Source organism: Myotis yumanensis, unplaced genomic scaffold (assembly GCF_028538775.1).
Source record: "Myotis yumanensis isolate MYYU_CA2020_CCGP unplaced genomic scaffold, mMyoYum1.0.hap1 SCAF_20, whole genome shotgun sequence".
NCBI classification, from domain to species: domain Eukaryota; kingdom Metazoa; phylum Chordata; class Mammalia; order Chiroptera; family Vespertilionidae; genus Myotis; species Myotis yumanensis.
The window spans coordinates 10,493,378-10,518,247 of NW_027223771.1; the positions used below are offsets into that span (position 1 = coordinate 10,493,378).

The following is a 24,870-nucleotide window of genomic DNA, read 5'->3' on the forward strand; positions in this document are numbered from 1 at the left end:
GTGGGGGGGTGGGGTGAGGGCACACCTGGAACATGGGGGGCTGGGACGCACCTGGGGTGGGGGGGTGGGGTGAGGGCACACCTGGAACATGGGGGGCTGGGACGCACCTGGGATGGGGGTGGGGTGAGGGCACACCTGGAACATGGGGGGCTGGGACGCACCTGGGATGGGGGTGGGGGGAGGGCACACCTGGAACATGGGGGGCTGGGACGCACCTGGGATGGGGGGTGGGGGGAGGGCACACCTGGAACATGGGGGGCTGGGACGCACCTGGGATGGGGGTGGTGGGGGGATGCACCTGGAACACGGGGTAGGTGAGGACGCACCTGGGATGGGGGTGGGGGGGACGCACCTGGGATGGGGGTGGGGGGGGATGCACCTGGAACATGGGGTAGGTGAGGACGCACCTGGGATGGGGGTGGGGGGGGGACGCACCTGGGATGGGGGTGGGGGGGACGCACCTGGAACATGGGGTAGGTGAGGACGCACCTGGGATGGGGGTGGGGGGGGGACGCACCTGGAACATGGGGTAGGTGAGGACGCACCTGGGATGGGGGTGGGGGGGACACACCTGGAACATGGGGTGGGTGGGGACGCACCTGGGATGGGGGTGGGGGGGGGACACACCTGGAACATGGGGTAGGTGGGGACGCACCTGGGATGGGGGTGGTGGGGACGCACCTGGAACATGGGGTGGGTGGGGACGCACCTGGGATGGGGGTGGGGGGGGGACACACCTGGAACATGGGGTAGGTGGGGACGCACCTGGGATGGGGGTGGGGGGGACACACCTGGAACATGGGGTGGGTGGGGACACACCTGGGATGGGGGTGGTGGGGACGCACCTGGAACATGGGGTAGGTGGGGACGCACCTGGGATGGGGGGTCGGGGGGGGACGCACCTGGGATGGGGGTGGGGGGGGGACACACCTGGGATGGGGGTGGGGGGGGACGCACCTGGGATGGGGGTGGGGGGGGACGCACCTGGGATGGGGGTGGGTGGGGACGCACCTGGGATGGGGGTGGGGGAGGACGCACCTGGAACATGGGGTAGGTGAGGACACACCTGGGATGGGGGGCGGGGGGACGCACCTGGAACATGGGGTAGGTGAGGACACACCTGGGATGGGGGTGGGGGTGGACGCACCTGGAACATGGGGTGGGGGGCAGGGACGCACCTGGGATGGGGGGGGGGGACACACCTGGAACATGGGGTAGGTGAGGAACGTCTCCAGCGTCCGCTCCTCGCAGTCGGGCTTGGCCTCGTAGTGCTTGAGCAGCTTGTCGAAGTCGCGGTTCTGCTTGCAGTGCGCCAGGATCTGCAGGCTGTACTGGTGGTTGCGCACGAACTCCTGGTAGATGTTCAGCATCGGCAGCAGGATGTCGAACAGGTCGGCTGGGGGCGGGGTCGGCGGGGGTCAGCGGGGTCGGCGGGGGGCAGCGGGGTCGGCGGGGGTCGGCGGGGGCAGCGGGGGTCGGCGGGGGGCAGCGGGGTCGGCGGGGGTCGGCGGGGGTCGGCGGGGGCAGCCGGGTCGGCGGGGTCAGCCGGGTCGGCGGGGGGCAGCGGGCAGCCCCTCCCCCCGGAGACAGACAGGTGCCCCAGGCCCCTCCCCCCAGAGAGACCCTGCCTTTGGAGGCGACGCTGGCCAGGGAGGAGGCCCCCGACGTAGGGGTCCCACCAGAACCTCAGATATCTTTTTGTTAATCCCCCCCCATTGATATTTAAGAGAGAGCGGAAGGGAAGGGGGAGAGAGAGAGAGAGGAACGTCGATGGGAGAGAGACACATCAATTGGTTGCCTCCCGCACCCGCCCCGACCAGGGCCGGGGATTGAGCCTGCCAAGAAGGCACACGCCCGTGACTGGACTCGAACCCAGGACCCTTCCGTCCATGGGCCGGCGCTCTAACCACTGAGCACACCGTATTTGGAGAGCTGGGCCCTGTCGAGTCTGACACGTGGCCCGGGGGACAGGTGTAGGGGGTGCTGTGCCGTGCACCCCGCCTCGCAGACCCGTTACAAATGCCCACAGCAAGACCCGAATCCCGTATGCAGTGCGTTCACAATCACGCAAAATGGGGGGCCAGGGGGGGGGGGACAACAGTCCTGAGACCCACGCACAGAGAGGCCCTGGAAGGAAACCCCGTGCACAGCGGGGTCCTGGGAGGCAGAGCCACGGGCACACGGACATCTATATATATAAAAGCCTAAGGGACCATTACAACTGTATGACCTGAACGACCGGTCGCTATGACGTGCACTGACCACCAGGGGGCAGATGCTCAAGGCAGGAGCTGCCCCCTGGCGGTCAGTGCGCTCCCACAGCCAACCTCTCACGGCCCCTCCCCCAGGCCGGCCAGCCCCCCAATAGGCCTCGATCACCGGCCAGGCCGAGGGACCCCACCTGTGCATGAATTCCTGCACCGGGCCTCCAGTTATTTATAAACGGGAGATGCTGTCACCTCCTCCAGTAACAGCTTCTTCTGTCCGACTTGTCTGTCCTCCCGGATCCCTCTCAGGGCTTCCGGGGGCTCCTCAGGGGCCTCTGGGTGTCCCCCCCGGAAGGAGGGACGTGCCCCGGCCTGGAGGGTGGCCCTGGAGGGGGGGACCCCGCGGATGGGGGGCCGGGACTCACCCAGGACCAGCGTGGGCCAGTTGGAGATCCGCGCCTTCAGGCCCTGGTAGAAGATCTGGTGCAGGAACATGATGGTCTCGCTGGAGGGAAAAGGGGGGGTCAGGGGGGACCCCCAGAGCTCCTGCCCCGGGGTGCCTCCCCCCCAGGTGTACACAGCTCGGGGGTCCCGGGGAGACTCCAGCAGCAAACCCCTTTCCCAGCGAGACCTGCTATGAAAACCCCTTGGGTCCCCCGGACTGTAATTTGGGGGGGCCCGGAGCGGAGGGAATACGGGAGCCCCCTGTTCAAAAAGGACTAGGAGTTTCCAGAGGAGACATCAGAGCGTTGGGGTCGCCCGCCCGGGAGGGAGGCCCCCCGAGGGGCTGGGGCATCACAGGCGAGACCTGGGGTCGAACCCGTTGTCACTCGCTGGCCAGGGCGAGGTTTTTTTTTTTTTTAATCCTCCCCTGAGGGTATTTTCCATGGATTTTTAGGGAGAGTGGAAGCGAGAGGGAGAGACAGAGAGAAACATCGATGTGGGAGAGACACCTCGATGGGCTGCCTCCTGCACGCGCCCCGACCAGGGCACCCCGGGCCGGGGAGGAGCCTGCGATGGAGGTATGTGCCCTTGACTGGAATCGAACCCGGGATCCGTGGGTCTGCAGGCCGACACGCTATCCACTGAGCCACACGGCCAGGGCAGTTTTTTTTTTTCTTTTTAATGTATTGATTTAGGAGAGAGAGAGAGAAACATTGATTTGTTGTTCCCGACGGATGCATTCGTCGGTGGATTCTCGTCTGCGCCCTGACCGGGGATCGAACCCGAAAGCTTGGTGCTTCGTGACAGACCCTCTCGCCGACTGAGCTGCCCGGCCGGGGCTGAATGGTCAGTTTTGACAGAGCCCCACTGGCCCACAAGGTCTCACACGCTTACGGTGTGGCCTCTCGGAAGCTGGGGGGTCCCTGGCCGGTGTGAGGGGAGCCGCTGATTTGTGCATCTGGGGGCAGCTGCCTCCACGGCCCTGCCTCTGCCCACAGCACCATCGCACACCCGTGGGGACCAGGCACGAAGGACACCACCACTCAGTGTGGTGGCTGCTGCCACAGAGGGGCCCGGCCGCGCGGCTCAGGGGCTGAGCATCGACCCATGAACCAGGAGGTCAGGGTTCGGTTCCCCTCGGGGCACAGGCCCGGATTGGGGCTCCATCCCCAAGTGGGGGGCGTGCAGGAGGCAGCCGGTCCATGTTGATGTTTCTCTCTCATCATGGATGTCTCTCTCTCTCTCTCTCTCTCCCTTCCGCTCTGAAATCAATAAAAAAAAAATATTTTTAAAACGTCCCCGAACATGGACACATGTCCCCTGATGGGGGGAGGGGGCGCGATCCTGGCCGCGCTCAGAACCAGCCCTTAGACGTACACCGTGGGGGCCCCCTTTGCCCTCCTGCCCCCCAATCCACACGGTTGGGGGGCGTGGCTTCCTCCACGTGGCCTGGGCGCCGGCCTTCCTCCCAGGCCTCGGTTTCCTCCTCTGCGCCCACCTCCGCACCGGGTGGGACGCGGCTGTGCGCGCCGGGGTCCCCGGGAGGCCGGCGCGGGTGCGGCCCCCGCGGTGGGGCACCGGGTGGGGGGTTTGGGGTGGGGGTTGGAGTGGGGGTTTGGCGTGGGGGTTGGGGCCCGCCCACCTGTTGAGGAAGATGCTGCTGACGTCGTCGTGCGTGATGGGCGGCCGCTTGGAGCTGGCGGCCATGCGCAGCGGGCGCAGGAAGTTGTTGACCAGGATGTGCAGCTGCTGCACGTACTCGGCCTCGGCCTCCAGCATGCTGAACACCAGCTGGTTGCGCTTGCGCATGCTGTCGGCGTGCGGCGACCGGATGTAGTCCTGGATCACCGTCTTCCACTTGCGGCGGCACAGCCAGCCGCGCAGGAAGCTCTGCACCTGGGCGTGCGGGGCGGGGCCTCAGTGCTGCGGGGTCGACGGGGTGGGCAGGGAGCCCCCCACCCCGCCCAGGGCGGGACCACCCAGTGCCTGCCCCACACCCTCGGGCGCGCGGGGACCAGGGGACACACACAGGGACCAGGGCGCACACGCGGGGACCAAAGTGAGCAGGGACCAGGGCGCACACGCGGGGACCAAAGTGAGCAGGGACCAGGGCGCACACGCGGGGACCAAAGTGAGCAGGGACCAGGGCGCACACGCGGGGACCAAAGTGAGCAGGGACCAGGGCGCACACGCGGGGACCAGGGTGCACACACAGGGACCAGGGCGCACACACGGGGACCAGGGCGCACACGCGGGGACCAGGGCGCACGCGCGGGGACCAGGGCGCACACACGGGGACCAGGGCGCACACGCAGGGACCAGGGCGCACAGGCGGGGACCAGGGCGCACACGCGGGGACCAAGGTGAGCAGGGACCAGGGCTCACACTCGGGGACCAGGGCGCACATGCGGGGACCAGGGGATACACACGGGGACCAGGGCGCACACTCGGGGACCAGGGCTCGGGAGTGCAAGGTCACGGGCAAGGTGCTGGGTGCCTCTGAGCCTGTGGGCCACTGGACTCCAGGCCTGGCCCACGGGTGGGCAGAGGGCTGGGCGGTACAGACCTTCTTAATCTTCTTGATGTCGCTGTCCTCGTCGCCGGGGTCACTGGTCACGGTGGTCTGGGTGGACTGGATCCGCTCGTTGTCCTTGAGCAGGGACGCGATCTGTGAAGAAACAGAGGTCAGCCGCCCCGAGGGTCACGGCCGCGTGGGAAGCTGAGGCCCCTGGCTCTGTGGGAGGTCCTTGAGCCAGACATCTGAGCGGGGCGGAGGCGGGGACCAGCCCACCTGCGTCCCAGGCTGCTGGGCTCTGGCTCCGAGTGACCTTGGGCAATGCCCTTCAGCTCCCTGGGCTGCAGGCAGCACCTGTCCCCTGTGCCCTGGGAGCCGGGCCTGGATCTGTGCCCGATGCCTCAACTATGGCTGCCTTTACGTTTGGGTTTTTATTGGGGTCAGATGTCTGCAACATAGTTTGCCATCTTAGCCAGTTTTTAAAAAATATGTTTTTATTGCCCTGGCCAGTGTGGCTCAGTGGATAGAGCGTCGGCCTGCGGACTGAAGGGTCCCGGGTTCAATTCAACTCCGGGCACGTGCCTGGGTTGCGGGCTCAGTCCCCAGTGGGAGACGTGCAGGAGGCAGCCTGTCCATGATTCTCATCATTGATGTTTCTCTTTCTCTCCCTCTCCGTTCCTCTCTCGGAAATCAGTAAAATATATTTTAAAAAATAAAATATGTTTTTATTGATTTCTGAGAGAGGAAGGGAGAGGAAGAGAGCGAGAGAAACATCCATGATGAGATAGAATCATCGACCACTTGCCTCCTGCACACCTCCCACTGGGGATGGAGCCCGCAACCCAGGCCTGTGCCCTGACCGGGAATCAAACCCTGACCTCCTGGTTCCTAGGTCGACGCTCAACCCCTGAGCCATGTCGGCCGGGGCTGGTAGTCTGCTTTCTTCACGAGTTTTTTTTTTTTTTTTTTTTTAAATATATTTTTATTGATTTCAGAGAGGAAGGGAAAGGGAGAGAGAGACAGAAACAGCAATGATGAGAGAGAATCATCGATCAGCTGCCTCCTGCACCCCCCCACTGGGGACTGAGCCCGCAACCCAGGCCTGTGCCCTTGACCGGAATCGAACCTGCAACCCTTCAGTCTGCAGGCCGGGCTCTATCCACTGAGCCAAGCCGGCTAGGGCTCTTCACAAGTTTTGGGATTTGCGCCTGGCACCCTTTTCCCTTTAGTTGGGTGACGTGTGTGTGCGTGTGCATGCGTGTGTCCGTGTATGTGTGCGTACATGTGTGTGCGTGTGTATGTATTTAAAATCAGTGGCACTCCTCTAAGGGAAGAGGTATTCCAGGACACCCACTCAGCAGGGACCAGGTCAAAAAATAGATGTAATTAGGCCAGGCTCTCCACTCTGTGCTCAGCGAAGCGGGCAGCCCGGAGCCTTAGTTAAGCATCAGGCTGGGCGGGCAGAGCTCTGCAAAGCGGGGAGCCAGCAGGGAGGGGGCCCTCCAGGGGTCTGGGCCACCCAGGGCCCACCCCTGGGAGGAGCCCCGGGGAGCTCAGGGAGCCAGCCTTGCTCTCACCCTGGCAGGCCCCCTTGGGGGTGGATGGGCCGGCTTTGGACCCTGGTTTGCTGGCGTGGCATCCGGAGCTGCCCTGCTGACCTCGTCCGTGGAGGCCGTGGGGAGCTGGGACTGGCTCACAGCCCAGCTCGCCGGCGAGCGCCCAGCTCTGGCTGCCCCCGCGGAAATGGGAAGGGCTTTCCACAAGAGGTTTTGCAGGGCAGATAGGAGCCCAACAGGTGGCTCTGGCACAGGAGGAATTTGAGCAGAAGGGATGGTGTGTACCTTGAGTCTCAGTTGCCCACTTGTCTCCCCCCTCTCCCCCAAGACTGGCTTTTTTTTTTATATATATATTTTTATCGATTTAAAGAGGAAGGGAGAGAGGGAGAGAAACATCAATGATGAGAGAGAATCATGGATGGGCTGCCTCCTGCACGCTCCCCTGCTGGGATCACATGCCTGCAACCAGGACATGTGCCCTGACTGGAAATCGAACCGTGACCTCCTGGTTCATAGGTCAGCGTTCAACTACCGAGCCACGCCGGCCGGGCCTAACGTGCACCCTTTAATCCGCTGACCTTCGCCGCGGGGAGAGGTAACTTGCAGGGCGTCTGAGCCGCAAGGTCCAGGTCTGGGCCCGGCCTCCAGTGCGGATGGTGACCTGAGGCCCTCCATGTCTTCAGAGCCCTCCCAGCTCTGACCTGGTAAGACCTTGCTTTGTCACGGGGCCGCCTGTCACTCCCCGGCTTCTCGGTGCCTCCTGCCACCTGGCGGCCACCTCCCGGGCCGTGGGCTCTGTGCTTCCGCGTCCTGGAGCCGGTCCAGAGCGGACAGGCGCCCCGCGGGGTGTGCGTGTGCGAGAGCCACTGAGCCACGGTGGCCCTAGAGCTCCACCAGCCGGCCCTGCAGAGTCTCTGCCCCGAGGGCGAGGCGCTCAGTTGGAAACATTGCTCCTAACGCCCACAAATGGACCCAGGGGTTGGGCATCGACCCATGAACCAGGAGGTCACGGTTCGATTCCCGGTCAGGGCACAGGCCCGGGTTGTGGGCTCGATGCCCAGTGTGGGGCGTGCAGGAGGCAGCTGATCCATGATGCTCTCTCATCGTGGATGTTTCTCTCTCTCTCTCCCTCTCCCTTCCTCTCTGAGATCAATAAAAACATTAAAAAAAAAAAAAAAAGAAATTCCCACAAATGGGCTTCCGCTCCCGCACAGGCTCACAACCACCCCTGCGCCCGCCCCTTCTCTGCCCTCCAAACCCCCGAATCCAACCCCCGAGTCCCTTTAGGGCAGAAGCGACACCAGCCCACACCCACGTCGGCCACGAAATGACTCACTTCCGGAGCCGGGAGCCCCTGAGCTCTATGCTCATGCCGACTGCGCCCCGTGACCCACAGTCAGACCTCTGCTTCTCTGGTGCCCACCTCAGAGCCCGGCGCCCTGACCGAGCACCTACTATGTGCCCAACGCCCTTATTGAGCACCTACTATGTGCCAGGCTGGGGGGCGGGCAGGGCAGGGAGTCCCCAGGAGGGGGCCTCTGAGCCTGGGAGGGTTCCCCAGGCACGGACGCCTGGGGGTGACAAGGGCATTGCGGTCGGGTGCCGGCAGGCCCAGAAGCCATGCAGCGCCCTCCCCCGGAGCCTTGGACTGGTAACACGGAAGGCTGACTCAATGTGCGTGTCGTCACAGAAACTAGGAATCTACCCAGACATAACCTCGCAGCCTTGAGGGTTAGATGTAAAAAAAAAAAGCCCATAAGAAGGGGAGGCACAGATGCTCGGCTGGCGTGGCTCAGTGGCTGAGCGTCGACCTAGGAACCAGGAGGTCAGGGTTCGATTCCCGGTCAGGGCACAGGCCCGGGTTGCGGGCTCGGTCCCCAGCGTGGGGCGTGCAGGAGGTGGCCGATCCATGGTTCTCTCTCATCATGGATGTTTCTCTCTCCCTCTCCCTTCCTCTCTGAAGTCAATACAAATATCCTATATAATAAAAGGCTAATATGCAAATTGCCTGAACGGTGGAAGGATTGGTTGCTATGACATTCACTGACCACGAGGGGGCAGATGCTCAACGCAGGAGGAGTGCCACCACAGGGGGAGCGCTGCTCAGCCAGAGGCAGGTTCCAGGCAGCACTGAGGACCCCTTGGGGGATGTCCGCCTACTGGCTTAGAGGGCACAGGCCAGGCCGAGAGCCCCCCCCGCCCCCAGTGCACAAATGTTGTGCACCGGGCCTCTAGTGTTAAAAGAAAAATAAGGGGGGGCACACAGCACACAGAGGTTGGGGGTTCGCTCCGGGTTGCAGGTTTAGGTGTCAGAAGTGGGATCTGAATCCAGCTCCGACCCCATGGACCGTCCCACTCGGCCAGCATCACCGGTTTCAGGGGTGGAGGCTGGCAGGGCAGCGGTGGGGAGCCGCCCCCCCCCCGGCCCATCCTAGGGCCTCCCCTCCCCCACCCCTGATCCCGAGGAACCTGGGTGCCAGGCGTGGGGCCCGGGGCAGTCACCTCTGCCTTCAGCCGCTCGATCTCGACCTCCCCGTCCTCGATCTGCCTCCGCAGCTGCTTGGCCACCGTCTTCTCCGTCTCCACGATCTGCAGCAGGTGCAGGTACTTCTGCATCAGCGCCTCGTGCTCCGTGGCCAGCGCTCGGTAGCTGTGGGCACACGGCCGCGGCGGCGGGTCAGACTCGGCCCGCTCGGCCCCCGAGATCCCACCACTGCCCTCCGGAGAGGGGCACAACGCTGGGTCTCCCCCGGACGCTGCTACTGGTCGCCCAGCCCCTTCCCCGCACTCTGACCTCTGCTTCCTCCCACGGGCCCTGGCCCCCTGCCCCACCCCATACACCCCAGGGCCTTTGCACAGACAGATCTTCTGTCTGAAGCATCCTCTGCCCGCCCCCCCCTTCCCTGGACCAGCTCCGTCCTCTTTCCTAGCTTAGCTCTGGGTCCCCGGAACTTTCCCTGCCCCCCACCCTCGCCTCGACCGGGTGGGGTGTCCCAGAAACACCCTCGGCTTTCACTACCACAGCATCGGCTGGACTGATATATATTTTTTTAACTTTTCTTTCTTTTTTTCCTTATCCTCACCCGAGGATATTTTTCCATTAATTTTAGAAAGAGTGGAAGAGAGAGGGAAAGACAGAGAAACATCAAAACACATCGATGGGTTGCCTCCTGCATGCGCCCTGACCCGGTCCGGGCCAGGGAGGAGCCTGCAACCGAGGTCTGTGCCCTTGACCGGAATCGAACCCGGGACCCTTCCGTCCCCTGGCCGACGCTCTGCCCACTGAGCTACACCAGCCAGGGTGAACCTCAGGTACCTTCTGATGCCAAAGCTTTGTCTCTGTCAAGCTCCCATCCCCCCTCCTCTCCTCCGCTGTTTTCCTCCCTCGTCCTAAGGCGGGGGTCTGCCCGATCGGGCCCTCGGGATCAGGGTTCTGCCACTCGTGCCCAGACCCCGGGGCTGGGGGAGACCCACCTGGCATGAGCGATGGCCGCCACCCACTCGTCACAGTCCTTGGCATCCTCAGTCCGCAGCTCCAAGGCCTTCTGGTTCTCGTGGCTGAAGTTCACGGTGAAATAATGCTGCACCGAGAAGAGAGCTCCGGTTACCGGGGCGTCCGCGGAACCAGCGGCTCCTGCCCCGCGAGCTGTTGGCAGAGCGCTCGCTGCCACCCAGCCGGGCACGGGTTCCTTATCCGCGGCTGTGGGGACGTGGGCCCGGGGAGCACGCTCACCCTCTCGATGAGCATCGACCTAGGAACCAGGAGGTCACTGTTCGATTCCCGGCCAGGGCACCTGCCCGGGTTGTGGGCCCGACCCCCAGTGTGGGCGTGCAGGAGGCAGCCGATCCACGATTCTCTCTCATCATGGATGTTTTACCTCTCTCTCCCTCTCCCTTCCTCTCTCTGAAATCAATAAAAATGTTAAAAAATAACATCCTATATAATAAAAGCCTAATATGCTAAGTGTCTGGTTGTCCATTCAACCAATCAAAGGGTAATATGCTAATGATATGCTAAGGCCGCTCAACCGCTCGCTATGACATGCACTGACCACCAGGGGGCAGACACTCTGACCAGTAGGTTAGCTTGCTGCTGGGGTCCGGCTGATCGGGATTGAGTGAGATGGGCTAGACACGCCCCAGAGCCCTTCCTTGGTCCCTCCCCAGCTGTCCAACCTCCCAGGTCCCTCCCCAGCCCCGATTGTGCACCGGTGGGGTCCCTCGGCCTGGCCTGAGCCCCCTCGCAATCCGGGACCCCTAGGGGGATGTCTGAGAGCCCGTTTCAGCCCAATCCCACAGGCCAGGCCGAGGGACCTGACTGGTGCACAAATTCGTGCACCGGGCCTCTAGTTAATTTATAAAAAAAGAGAAAAAACTGGGGCTGAGGGGCCAGCCTTTTAGCTGAGAGGGAACTAGGAGACAGAGTGACCGGTCATGTGCTAGGGGCAGCCTGTAGGGGCCCTTGGAGAAACCAGAGGAGACAGGCAGGGGGTGGGGGGCAGGCCGGGACCCTCAAGCCAGCCCACCCATCCGGAAGAGGTCATGGCGGGGCCATGGGTCAGAGAGGGCGCCGTCCTGGTCCCCCATCCCTGGGTGTCCCCTGGGTGTCCGGGCGGCAGGGAGCAGCAGGCCGAGGCGGCTCCTGCTGACATTACTGCATTTCCGTTAACTGTCAGTCTGGGTGGCAGCCAGGGTGCGTGTGCGTGCGTGTGTGCATGTGTGCGTGCGTGTGCGCGTGAGCCTGTGGGTTGCCGCAGCCACCCTCTCTCACCTGTTTCCTGGGAAACAGATACTTGGGGCGATAGCATGAAATGTCATCTGCTGGGTTGGGGGGCTCCAATGGGCGCCCCTCCCCCTCGAGACGGAAGCAGGGAGAACACAGGGCCGCGGGGGGTCCCCAAGCGCTCCCCCCTCTCTCACGCTCTCACGCTCGTCTCCCAGGGCCTGTGCATTCCCACCTTCCCCCACTGGAACCGGTATGATTGTCTGAGGCTCAGAGAGGTTGAGCCACCTGCTTAAGGCCACACAGCGAGAAGGCAGAGAGAGGAGCCCGGATGATAAACCTTCACGGGGCACCCACCGCCCGGTCGGGCCCCGGATGTGGCCTTGGGGTGTGAAGGGGAAGGAGGCTGTGGGCAGGTGAGACGGGGGGCCACGCTCGGAAACGAGGCCCTCTCGGCGACAGGAGGCCCGGTTCTGGGGAGCAGAGGGGTGGGCACCGGGGAACTGGAGTGGAGGAGGGGTGGGCGCGGCTGCTTAATATCCAGGCCTCGGAGACTCAGGTTCCAAGAGAGTCCGTCCTTGCTGTCGCATAAGCTGCTCTGAATGGCCTCCCGTTCCCTCAAATGTGTGATTCCTGACCAGGAAACGCCGCCCGCAGGAGCCGGGCTTCTTTGTTGATTGACAGCAAGAGCCACACACAGGGGGCACCGGCTTGGCCCCGCAGATGTTGGTGGTGACAGTGGCCAGCGGGGGGTGGGCCCCCCCGGGGCTCCATGAACCACGCCCGCGACGCTCCATCACGCGGTAAAGGCGCTGACAAGTCCTGCGGCAAGGGAACCTGTTCCCAAACTCGGTTCCCCATGGAACCCTGCCACTTGCATCTGTCGGAAGAACACTCCCGGTGTTCCCGGGAGTCCCATGGGGACCGGGGTTCGAGTTTATTCTTTAGGTCTCTTCGCTCCTGCGTTTTCTCTTCTTCGCGACTCGGGGAGGATACCGCCCACCTCGCAGGTCATATCGTGAGGCTGGGGGTCGGTGAGGGGGGGGGTGCCCTCACTCGTGGTCCCCCTGCCCCTTGCCAGGCCCCACTCCAGTGCCCAGGTCAGCCAGGGCGGCCTCTCCCCGCTGGGCACCTCGGGGGCTGCGGTCCCGGCTGGCACTGCCTCAGCAGCCCTCCTACCAGATGCTGCCCCATGTCCCATGCAGGTGTGTGTGTGTGCATGTCTGTGCATGCACATGTGCGTGTGTATACGCACATGCCTGTGTGTGCACATGTGCGTGTATGTGTGTGCATGCACATGTGTATGTGTGCGCGTGTGTATTTGCACATGTGCGCGTATGTGCGTGCATGTCTGTGCATGCACATGTGTATGTGCATGTGCGTGTGTATGTGTGTGCATGCACATGTGCGCGTATGTGTGTGCATGTCTGTGCATGCACGTGCACGCACACATATATGTGTGCACGCACATGCCCTGGCCTGGAATCCCTCTCTCTCCCCTCCTCCCTCCCTAAGGGGCCATCCATGCAGGTCCTCCTTGCATCCTCCTAGACACCCCCGGTCCCCTTTCCACCTCACCCTTAGGGTCCCAGGGGAGCCACTCTCCTCTGCAGCCCTTGTAGGGGGAGCCCATCCTGACCCCAGCCAGGCGCCCCAAGAGCGTCTTCTGACCTCTCACCCCTTCCACAGCTTGCTCCCCGCTGCGGCCCCTCCCGGCCTGGCTGTACTGCCCGCCCGGTGCTTGGTACACAGTGGGGCCGCAGGCACAGCGTGTCCCAAAGGCCTGCTCGCCGGCTGTGCCCGCCTGCCCCCCAACCCCCACCTGATATGACCGCACAGGGGGGCTAGGCCCACTTCATGATCCTCTCCCCCCGCTAGGAGCTGAGTGCCTGGCTCAGCCCCCGTCTGGCTCCCAGGCTCCCACCTGGCCTGAGCCGCTGGCTGCTCTACCCGCCACCTGCCTGGGGGGGTAATGTGAGGTCGGGAAAGCCCGGGCAAAACCCAGCCCAGCCCTGTCCGGCCGGCTGGCGTGGCTCAGTGGCTGAGCTTCGATCGATGAACCAGGAGGTCACGGTTCGACTCCCGGTCAGGGCACAGGCCCAGGTTGTGGGCTCGATCCCCAGTGGGGGGCGTGCAGGAGGCAGCTGATCGGTGATTCTCTCTCATCATGGATGTCTTTATCTCAGTCCCCCTCTCCCTTCCTCTCTGACATCGATAAAAACATATATACTTATTTTATTTATTTTAAATCCTCCCCCGAGGATATTTTCCCATTGATTTTGAGAGAATGGAAGAGAGAGGGAGAGACAGAGAGAAACATCGATGTGAGAGAGACACATCGATGGGTTGCCTCCTGCACGCGCCCCGACCAGGGCCCGGGCCGGGGAGGAGCCTGCAACCCAGGTACGTGCCCTTGACCAGAATCGAACCCGGGACCCTTTGGTCCGCAGGCCGACGCACTAGCCACTGAGCCATACTGGCCAGGGCAAAGCATGTGTGTGTGTGTATGTATATGTGTGTGTCTGTGTATGTATGTGTGTATATGTGTGTGTCTGTGTATATATATGTGTGTGTGTGTGTGTATATACATATATACATATATACACATATATATATCCCCAGCCCTCAGGGTTAACCTTGGAGGAGGCCTGACCCACAGCCTGGGGGCCCGCTGAGCGGTCCCGGTGTTAGTGCGTAGGAACGACTCCAGACCCCGGATGTCACACCCGGCTAGTCCCACGCCCACCTCTGCCCGTCTGTCACCCCGCTCACTGCCCGCCGCTCCCCTCCCTCCAGCCGCCTCTCTGGGCATTTGCCGAAGGAACCTGCCTGGACACATCGGCCCTTCCGCTTCCGTGTGTCGAAGCAAGAGATGCCATTCACGCGCGCTTCTAAAATTAATTTCGAACAGCTTTTATTTTCAGGTCTGGGTTGGACTTCCCAATTTGGAAAACATAAAAACTCCACTCGGAAAAGTGCCTCGTTGAAAACAATTAGCTCACTCTTCAGGGGAAAGGCTGGCTCTGCATTTGCTTGGCCGGGTTAGTGAGATTGGGTTTTTTTATAAAAAAATATTTTTATTGATTTTAGAGAGGAAGAGAGAGGAAGGGAGAGAGAAACATCAGTGATGAGAGAGAATCATGGACCGGCTGCCTTCTGCACGCTCCCCACTGGGGATGGAGCCTGCAACCTGGGCCTGTGCCCTGACCGGGAATCGAACCCTGACCTCCTGGTTCACAGGTCGACGCTCAACTGCTGAGCCCTGCCGGCCGGGCCAGATCGAGTCTTGACCGTGGGTGAATGGCTGAGGTTAGCAGTCGGCCTGGATGTCCATTCATCCGAAGGCCCTGGAACCGGGAGGCCGGGTTCCAGCTCTGACTCTCGGGGCCTGGACGCAGGAGACCCTTCATCCGTCTATCTGAGATGAGCTCCGTGTATCTGAGCCCCGTGTGCCAAACGAGGGGCCTGTCTCCCTCCGCCCCCCAGCAACTGCAGGGTGGCCGTGGTGCCGCCCAGACATGCTCATCGACACAAGGGTGCCACCTGCAAAGGTGCCTATCTGGGTGGCGGCTGGACAGGAAGGCACGGACACGCACCCGGAGCTCTCGCGGGATGAGAACTGGACGCTCCCGCCGCTGCCCACGAAGCTCAGGGTGCGGCTCAGTTGTCACTGCAGCAGAACCCGGCCCGTCCTGACTAATACACCTAAGTCCGGATGGGAGGCGACAGCAGCCTGGGCTAGAGCGGTGGAGGGAGAGGGGGACGCACGTGGGTGCGTCTGAGAGGGACTTAGGAGGTCGGACGAACAGGCCGGGGGCTGTGTGGCCACCAGGGAGGAAGCAGGCTCCCCGGGCAACCCCCTTTCTTCTTCTTTTTTTAAAAAATATATTTTATTGGTTTTTTTACAGAGAGGAAGGGAGAAGGATAGAGAGTCAGAAACATCGATGAGAGAGAAACATCGATCAGCTGCCTCCTGCACATCCCTCACTGGGGATGTGCCCGCAACCAAGGCACATGCCCTTGACCGGAATCGAACCTGGGACCCCTCATTCCGCAGGCCAACACTCTATCCACTGAGCCAAATCAGCCAGGGCAAGCCATTCTATTTTTATGTCCAGGGTCTGGGCTCGGCGTTGACGTGCCAGAGGCCCAGGTGAGCCGCTGCGTCCCCGAGGAGGACCCGGTTGTAAGGTGGAAGCTGTGTGCCAGCTGCAGTTTATGGAGAAGACCTACTGTGTGTTGTGCTAGGACTTGGCACACAGCACCCAGGTTACTACTCGGGACAGGGCTGCCAGGTGGGGCTCTCTTTCGGCCTCCATCTCGCCGATGGGGAAACTGAGGCCCAGAGAGCTCTGCAGGAGGCGGCAGAAGCAGGACCCCGAGCCAGTCTGTGTGGCTGGAGACCTGTGGTCAGAGGCGGAGTCACGGAGCCGCTCAGGGATGAGCGGGGAGCAGAGGCTGTGCCATGGAGGGGCTGCAGGGCCCGCTCCGCGCGGGCGACAGGCCGCGGGGGCGGCCAGGGCTCCCAGCTGCTCCCTGCACGACGGTGGCCCTCCCGGAGGAGTCTGGGCGTTGGCAGCATTCTGGGCTCCTGCCCAGTCCACGGGCACAGCTCCTACATCAACACCGGGGGCCGAGCTCTGTTCTTGGCTGCTTGCACGCGGGCCCCGGCTCCAGGCTCCCACGGAGTCCGGGCATCGGGACCGTGGGCTGCGGACGCCTCGGTGAGTGTTCCCTAACACTCGTGGGACCCCGGCAGACACAGGAGCCACCTGGCAGAAGTCACGGTGACACGTTTTCACGGCGGTTAATTGTGTTTCTCTCCCCCCGCCCCTCTATGTATCTTGGCAGAGAATGATAAACTCAACCCCCCGCCCCCCCCCCCACACACACACCAGCCCATATCTTTATGTGGTTGGTGGGCCAAAAGCTCAGGTGTTGGCCCTGGCCAGTGTGGCTCAGTGGATAATAGAGTGTGAGCTTGCGGACTAAAGGGTGGTCCCGGGTTCGATTCCCAGTCAGGGCACAGGCCCGGGTTGCAGGCTGGATCCCCAGTAGTGGGTGTGCAGGAGGCAGCCGATCCATGATTCTCTCTCATCAAGGATGTTTCTCTCTCTCTCTCTCTCTCTCTCTCTCTCTGTCTCCCTCCCTCTCTGGAATCAGTACAAATATATTCAAAACAAAACAACAGAAGCTCGGGTTTTGGAGTCAGACAGCCTGGGTTCCGGTGCAGGCTCTGTAACTGTGAACAGGGGACTTGAACATCTCCGGGCCTCAGTTTTGTCATCTCAAAAATGGGTCAACAGCCGAAACCGGTTTGGCTCAGTGGATAGAGCATCAGCCTGCGGACTGAAAGGTCCCGGGTTCGATCCCGGTCAAGGGCATGTACCTGAGTTGTGGGCACATCCCCAGTAGGATATGTGCAGGAGGCAGCTGATCGATGTTTCTCTCTCATCGATGTTTCTAACTCTCTCTCTCCCTTCCTCTCTGTAAAAAATCAATAAAATATATTAAAAAAAAAATGGGTCAACAGTGATAACCCCGCTCCCCCCCTCCCCCGCCCCTGCCCCCGCCCCCGCCGAGGGCTGTTGGGATGACTAAGGCAGGTGCCGCGTGTCAAACATGCTCTCTGGCGCCGGGCAGGCACACAGAAGGGCCGGCCACACAGTAGGTGCTCAATAAATTGTGTTTCCTGGGACCAGGTACGTTTGGTCTGGTTTTTGAAGCTCTTGCTAACAATACCCATCTAAGCCCAAGCCCGCACTCACGCCCCATTGGGGCTGAAGGGCACGTAGCAGTGAGTGTGGGTGAGGGCGACTTTTTATTTTTCTTTAATTATTATTATTTTTAATATATATTTTTATTTCAGAGAGGAAGGGAGAGGGAGAGGGAGCTAGAAACACCAATAATGAGAGAGAATCATGGATCGGCTGCCTCCTGCATGCCTCCCATTGCGGATCCAGCCCAAAACCCGGGCATGTGCCTTTGACGGGAATCGAACCCGGGACCCTTGAGTCAGCAGGCCAACGCTCTATCCGCTGAGCCACACCTGCCAGGGCCGGAGGTGGCTTTTTAAAGCTAATAAACAAGAACGTGCGTGTGGACCCCTTGTCCAAGCTGCAGGCAGAAGCGGGATGCTCTGATTGACAGGCGCGGCCCCGCAGCACGTGCCTTGCACGTGCCTCGGCAGTGAGTCTGCTCACGTGACCGGCGAGAGGGGTGAGCCTTTCCTGCCCTCACGCAGCCCAACTCTGATCTCGCGGGACCCTGAGACCTCGCGAGACCCTGAGACCTCGCGAGACATGGCTGGTTGCCGCACCTGGTCTGGCTTCGCGCGCCTCGCCGCCGCCTCCACCACCAATGCTGTGGGAATAGCGGGCGCCTGTGACCAGGGTCCTGCCCGGACACAGCCCCCGAGGGTCTTCTCAGAGCCCCTCACACAGATCGGTCCTGCGCCCACTCAGGCCTCGGTCCCTCATGGACCCTGAGTTGCCTCAGTCGAGGCCCGCGTGCCAGCTCGTGCGTGGACGGCCCGCATCCGCGTGAGGACCCCCCACGGGTGAGTGAGCGCAGGGAGGAAGGTACCTGGAGTGTCCCGCGCGCGCGCGCGGAGGGGAGCAGCGGGGAGGCGGCGTGAGGACAAGGGCTGCTGAGCTGAGACTAGACCCCTCAGGGCTGGGGGCGGGGCCATGCGGGTGGGGCGTGGCCTAGGCCGATTGGGGCGGGAGCCAGGCGTGTGGGCGTGGCCGGGGCCTGCGGGGCGGGTCCTAGGCCGAGTGGGGGCGGGGCCAGGCGTGTGGGGCGGGGCCTAACCGAGTTGGGGCAGAACCAGGCGTGTGGGGCGGGGCCTAACCGAGTTGGGGCAGAACCAGGCGTGTGGGCGGAGCCTAGTCCGAGTGGGGGCGGGGCCTAGGCCGAGTGGAGGCGGGACCAGGTGTGTGTGTGGAGGGGCCTAGTCCGAGTGGGGGCGGGGCGTTCCAGCTCTGCTTCCGGTTTTGCTTCGTTTCTAAGGGCGGTGGGTGCCCCTGACGTATCCGCAGCCTCTGTGCCCTGGTTTCGATCTGACTGTGCTTAGGGGGTTCCTCTGGCGGCCCGATGCGCGGAGGGGGACCTGACGGGACACGGGAGCAGCTGGATAGGGGGCTGGATGGGGGGCATCTCCCCGCACGTGGTCATCGCTGAGAGGGACCCCGAGGCCCCCTTCCACTCGAGCACTTTGATCACAAGGCTTCCTCGTCGCGGGACCCATGGTGGGGTCCCGGTGGCCCCCCCAAATTGTAGTCACACAACCGTGTGAGAGTTTAGGCACCGGGGCAGAGGGGCGGGGCCCTGGTATTTCTTGTGCCCGTTAAGGTAAAATGAACCAAGCTGCGCAATGCAACCTGATTTCAGCTCGAGCAACCTGTGGGGGGTGGGAGGTGGGGGAAGGGCACCCCACATGGTTAATCCCGGGGCCTCAGGCCTGCTGGGCTGGCGTCTCCATGGGCCCCGGTCTGAGCGGCTGGCTCCGCGTGTGTGCTGTGTTGCTCTTAGCTCAACCTCTGCCCCTACATGGGGGTTGGCCTTTTCCTCCATGGCCTAGAGGCTGGGTGTGCGCGATCAGAAAGCCAGAGAATGGCCCTGGCCGGTGTGGCTCAGTGGATAGAGCGTCGGCCTGCGGACTGAAGGGTCCCCGGTTCATTCCCGGTCAAGGGCACATGCCCAGGTGTCCCGCTCGATCCCCAGTGGGGGGCGTGCAGGAGGCAGCTGATCAGTGATTCTCTCATCATTGATGTTTCTATCTCTCCCTCTCCCTTCCTCTCTGAAATCAACAAAAATATATTTAAAAATAAATGAATAAAGCCAGAGCATCTCAGCCACTGCCACCCCCCTCTGTGAACCAGGCTCGCTCACAGCCTCAGGGCGGTTGTAGATCCGAACCCACCAGGGCCCCTGTCCTGTGTCCTGTGATGAGGGCCTGGAGTGGGCTTCCTCCGGCCTCAGGGAAAGGCACCCACTGGGGGCGCACAGCAGGCACGATGGGTCCCCCAGCTTCCAGAACCTCCGCCCACACTGCTGCCCACGCTCTGGCTGAGGAACCTGTCAGTGTCCCTCTGTCCAACGTGAATCAGGGAGAGCCCGGGGTCCACATTGTGACCCCTCCTGGTTGGGGGTGAGGGGAGTGCTGGGGTCCCCCTGTTAGAAGCTGGGGCTGGAAGCTTTTTTCAGGGGGCTGGGAGTGAGGGTGAGAAAAGCCAGTTTGGGTAACTCCATGCCAAAGCGGGGCAAGGGTCTCCCTGTGGGGAAGCTGAACCCACACTCTAAGTTCAGGGGCCTGTGCCTCCAGTGTGTGGCTGTAGGGTCCGGAGGCGAGGGGGTGGGCACTGAGTGAGCAGGGCCCAGGCCACCGAGGGGCCTTGCAGCTGCCAGTGGGCACTGAAGCCTGGCGGTGCCAATCTGGCTCCATAAGGCCTGGGGGTTCCCAGACCTGAGCTCCAGGATACAGGGGCTGCACTGGACACAGGACGTGTAGAAGCAGCCAGAGCACAATGCATCATGTCAGGGTGGGCATGGTGCCCCATGCCTTCGCATCCCGGCACCCTGCCTGTTTCACTCTTAGAGCAACGTCGCATATTTAGGGATTGGGGACTCTGAAAATCCAACTTCTTAGGCCTGTGACACAGCACAGGACCAGGACCGGAGGGAACCCAGCTGGCCCTTAAGACGTAAAATGCGGAATTGGCATGAGATACACCAGCAAATTCAGTTCAATAAACATTTCCGGCGCACCTACTATGTGCTACCCCCCCCACCCATTCCTGCCCACCTACTATGTGCTCCATCCCTGACCCATTCCTGCGCACCTACTATGTGCTACACCCCTCCCCACCCATTCCTGCGCACCTACTACGTGCTCCATTCCTGACCCATTCCTGCCCACCTACTACGTGCTCCATCCCTGACCCACTTCTGCCATTGGGGGGGCTCCCTGCCAAGGTTTGGTTTCTGTTCCTTCAGAAACTGTCCGTGGCCCTTCTGGGTGGAAGCTTCCTGTTTACACCTGGATGAAAACCACATCTTGCTAACACCACGTCTTCACCAGATACCAGCCAGTCCAGTCAAGTGGTCAGCCTCTTGGAGGCCTCCTGGTGTGGGGGCTCGGCCACGGGCTGGCAGGTTTGGAGTCAGAGGATTCCTGGGGGCCCCAAGGCAAGGCACACGCAGCCGGGCACCCGGCCAGGGCTCTGTGGAGCCTCCAACTGCTAGGGTCACCCATTTCACTCCAAGCTTTAGACGGGAACCAGCTGTACATCTTGTAGACACACACAGGCTAAAGGAGCAGGGTCTTCCGAGACAGGCGGCTCTGATGGCATCCGCACCTGAGCTGGGGGCGCCAGGCTATCGCCTCCTCTTCCTCCCTGTTCTGTCCCCTGGTGCCGCGTGGGGCCCTCCCTGAACACGCCGAGCCTCTGGCTGGTGGGGTCCGGGGAGAGGGCTCTGAACATGTGTGCGGACCCTCAGCGGGTTCTGCGCTCCTGCTCCTCCCAGAATCCACTGCTGGCCCGAGCCAGGGCCTGAGCTGTGAGCTGAGTGGTTTGGAATCAGCGGAGGATCTATCTCATGTTCACGAATTCTTAGACGTGGGGTGGGATCTAGGTCTGATTCTGCCACTGATGACGTTGGGTAACTCCCTTCTGCTCTCTGGGCTTCAGTCCCTCTCTCTGTGAAACGGGAAGGAGGGCCCGGCCGGCGTGGCTCAGTGGTTGAGCATCAACCTGTGAACCAGGAGGTCAAGGTTCGATTCCCGGTCAGGGCACAGGCCAGGGTTGCTGGCTCCATCCCCAGGGTGGGGCGTGCAGGAGGCAGGCGATCCATGATCCTCATCATTGATGTTTCTATCTCTCTCCCTCTCCCTTTCTCTCTGAAATTAATTTTAAAAAGATCTATGATAATAAAAGTGTAATATGCTAATTAGACCAGACAGCTGAAGGACCTTACAGACGAAGCCGGGGCTGCAGGGCCGAGCCCCTTGCACGGATTTCGTGCACCAGGCCCAGGGGTGGGCAAACCTTTTGACTCAAGGGCCACAATGGGTTCTTAAACTGGACCGGAGGCCGGAACAAAAGCATGGATGGAGTGTTTGTGTGAACTAATATAAATTCAAAGTAAACATCATTACATAAAAGGGTACGGTCTTTTTTCTTTTTAGTTTTATTCATTTCAAACGGGCCGGATCCGGCCCGCGGGCCGTAGTTTGCCCATGGCTGGCCAGGCCTCTGGTCTGTATATAAAGAAATGGGAAGGAGGGCGGTGCGTGTCTGAGGTTCCTCTCAGGGGTTACATTGTGTCAGGCCTTTATTCCCTGTCCAGGTGGATGTAATTCAGACCCCACTGAGATGGATCTAGATCCATCCAATATGCGGCACGAGCGTGCGTCCATACGTGTTATTTAATTGTATTCACAAACCCCCCAGAATGCTGGGTGTGGAGACCCCCATTTTGTGGATTACAAACGGAGGCTCAGAGAGGTTGAGTGTGTTCCCTGAGGTCACACAGCCAGGAAGTTGCAGAGCTGACCAGCAGTCCCAGGCCTGCTTCTGGCTCCCTAGGGGCTGAGCCCCACAGAGGGTCAGCCTCCTCCGCCCTCTCTCCCTGCCTCCCAGGGAGCTCAGCTTGGGCTCTGAGCAGGGGCTGAGGGCGAGGTGGGTTCCACTGCCGGCCACTGGTGGCACCCAGAGGTGGGGGGCTTTGGCGGGCAAGGAGTGGCCACATTCTGGAAGGCTCAGAAGGCTGGGGGAGGGGCAGGTCAAGGAGAGCGGAGAGCAGCGTCTCTGGCGGGGCCTGGGTATGGCCCTCCCCCTTGGGCCTCTAGACCCTGTGCCTTTTCAGCTCAGGCTGCCTGTGCTGCGCTGCGCTGCGCTCCGCCCTGGCATCAGGGAGCCCCTAGCGGCCCCAATCCCCGGAAACCCCCTTCAAATAATCCTATCCATTCCCCAGCCCCCGCCCCCGCGCCCCCAGGCTGAGGGCAGGGCAGGGAGAGGCAGCTTCAAGCAGTGCCTTTATTTCGGCCCGTCCAGCCCCCCCACCCTCACCCCCGTCCCCCCGCCCCGGGTCTGTATTCTGAGAGTTGCTGGCAACTCGGAGGCAGCCCCACTGCTGGCAGGACACAGAGCAAGTGGTGTCCTCCGAGCGCTCACTGGGTGTAACCGGTTGGTGGGCCTCCTGGGGTCCCTCCGGCCCCTTCCCGCGGGCAGGTCGGGGTTCACTACCTTCACTTCACCTTCCCAGGCAGGAGGGCGGGCCAGACGCCTTTGGAGAGGCATCCAGCTGAAAACTGCTCTCGCCCCGTCTGGCTGTTCCCGCTCGGGCCTGCAGGTGCTCAGCCCTCCCTCCACGCTGAGGGCGCACCCCCACCCCCACCCCCGCCGGCCCAAGCCCCGAGATCCGGGCCGGGCCCTTAGCCTGGCAGCTCAGGAAACGCGCGAGCGCAGCCCTGGAGCCCGGACTGCGGCGGTGGCGGCGACTGGCGGGCGGGGGCGGAGGTGGAGACGCAGGGGCGGGGTGAGGAGGGCGCCCACTCGTCCCGCTCTCCGCCTCCGCCGCAGCCCCGGCCCCGCGCGTCAGCGGGGCGCTTGGGACCCCTCGGTGTGCTGCTGGGAGACCATCACCACGCGATGGCGCCCAACCGGCCCCTGCTGGCTGCAGCCCCGAACTTGGCAGAGCCCGCGAAGGCGCCCCCGCTCCCGGCTGCGGGGAGGCAGGGCTGCGGGGAGGCAGGGACGCGGTGCCCGAGCATCCATCTCTGCCTTCCCCGCCACCTCGTGGGAGCGACGCCTCCCAGGTCTGGGCAGACGGTCGGGCTCTCTGGGTCGGAGGGGTGGCAGCGGGGGTGGCGAGCACCATTTTGGGCTGGATGTGGGTTCACATTCCTCATGGCGGTCAGGCCCCCGGACCCCTCCCCCTCGCCTCTCCCCCTCGCCACCCCGCGGTCCTGCCTCCCACCGAAGTGGCGGGGGGAGGGCAGCCGCAGCCGCACCCCCTGCCCGCACCCCCTGCGAGCACCCCCTGCCCTCTCTGCGCCACGGGCGGGTGGGCGCTGAGTCCAGGGACCAAAGTTTGGGTCCTGTCGGCGGGCGGAAGGCCCCGAGCCCGGGCGCGGCCTCACCTGTTTCTCGGGCGGCTCCTTGGCCGAGAGCGCGGGCTTGGGGGAGGGCGCGCGGTCGCAGACGCAGCCCTCCAGCAGGTAGAGCCCCGAGGGCCTGGTGCTCGAATCGCTCTCGAAGTAGAAGAGCAGGTTGTGCAGCAGCGCGAACCACTTGGTTTGCCATTTTGTGTTGTCCGCGCTCCGCTTGCTCAGGTAGCCCTTGCGCGTGCCGTCCTGGCGCGCCAGCAGCCCCAGGGACGCGACGTGGCCATCGTTCAGCCGGATCCCCTTCTGCATGGTGCTCGGAGGCCAGCCGGACCCCACGCGCTCACATCTTCCCCGCGCAGCCCCTCGTCCGTGCCCGCGGCGCGCTGCCTCTCCCCAGCGCTCGCTCGCCGGCTGGCTGGCTCCTTCTCACGCTCCCCTCCCCCCCAAATGTCTACACTCCGGGATCTGGCGCCGAGCCACGGCCTCTGCAATCCAGAGGTACCATTCCGCCCCACAGGGCCCCCGGGCCCCAGAGATGCCGCGCGACCCTGCCCCCTGGCACCTGGGCAACGGAGGGAGCGGGGAGCTGCGCTGCGCTGGCGAGGGGCAGGCGGAGTCATGTGACGCGATCCCTCGAAGCGCCCGTTTCAGCGGCGCGGACAGGGACACACGCACGCAGCCGGCGAGGCGCAGAGCCACGCAGGCTGTACCTTGGCGCCTCCTCCCTCTCCGGGACACGCTCGCACCAACGCAAACCCTGCGCCCCCGCCCTCGGCCTCCCTTCCCCCCTCCGGGGGTTAAAAGCAGATCGGATCCATTTTCGTTAACCTCGCGGAGCCCCGAAGGCTCGCCATCCCAGAGTTGGCGTTCCCTTGACCCTTTTTGCAGGACGCAGTTGTCATTGTCCCCAAAGGCTCCCGCCTGTGTATGTGTCCGGTCCCAGGTGGATGGAGGGAGGTGCATGTGAAAGTGCCTGCAGTGCCTGTCTTGGCGCGATCGGCCGGCCACCTCCCTGTCCGCATCCAGCCCGCTCCCGTGGCTTCCCAGCGGCATGAGGACGGTACAGGGGCGAGGTGCGGAGGGGGAGGGGCGCGGGCCTTTATTTGGGGTGCTGCCACGATTACCGGCGCACCCCAGCGCCCCGGGGTCTAGCTGGCTCTGCCTGCTGGAGTTTTCTGCAAATACCCCCCAGAGCCCGAGGGCGGGCTTCACGCCGGCGCTGGGGACCATGGGAGCCTTCAAATAGCTGCACTGGCGCAGTGATACCTTAATGATAGATTTTCCGCTCTTATTTTTAGCTCTCACTCGCCTAC

The 24,870-nt window shown here is 62.7% G+C and overlaps 1 protein-coding gene across 1 annotated transcript in view; it reads right to left on the minus strand.

The window, feature by feature from the left end:
* The window catches only part of RASGRF1 (Ras protein specific guanine nucleotide releasing factor 1), a 55,403-nt gene extending 31,367 nt beyond the window's left edge, over positions 1-24,036 (minus strand). Inside the window, 7 exon segments of the mRNA XM_070400480.1 lie at positions 1,203-1,396; positions 2,633-2,712; positions 4,294-4,547; positions 5,218-5,319; positions 9,225-9,372; positions 10,197-10,303; positions 23,591-24,036. Of these exon segments, the coding sequence (XP_070256581.1) occupies positions 1,203-1,396; positions 2,633-2,712; positions 4,294-4,547; positions 5,218-5,319; positions 9,225-9,372; positions 10,197-10,303; positions 23,591-23,866 (1,161 nt within the window). The 5' untranslated portion in view covers positions 23,867-24,036.
* Positions 24,037-24,870: the final 834 nt, after the last annotated feature.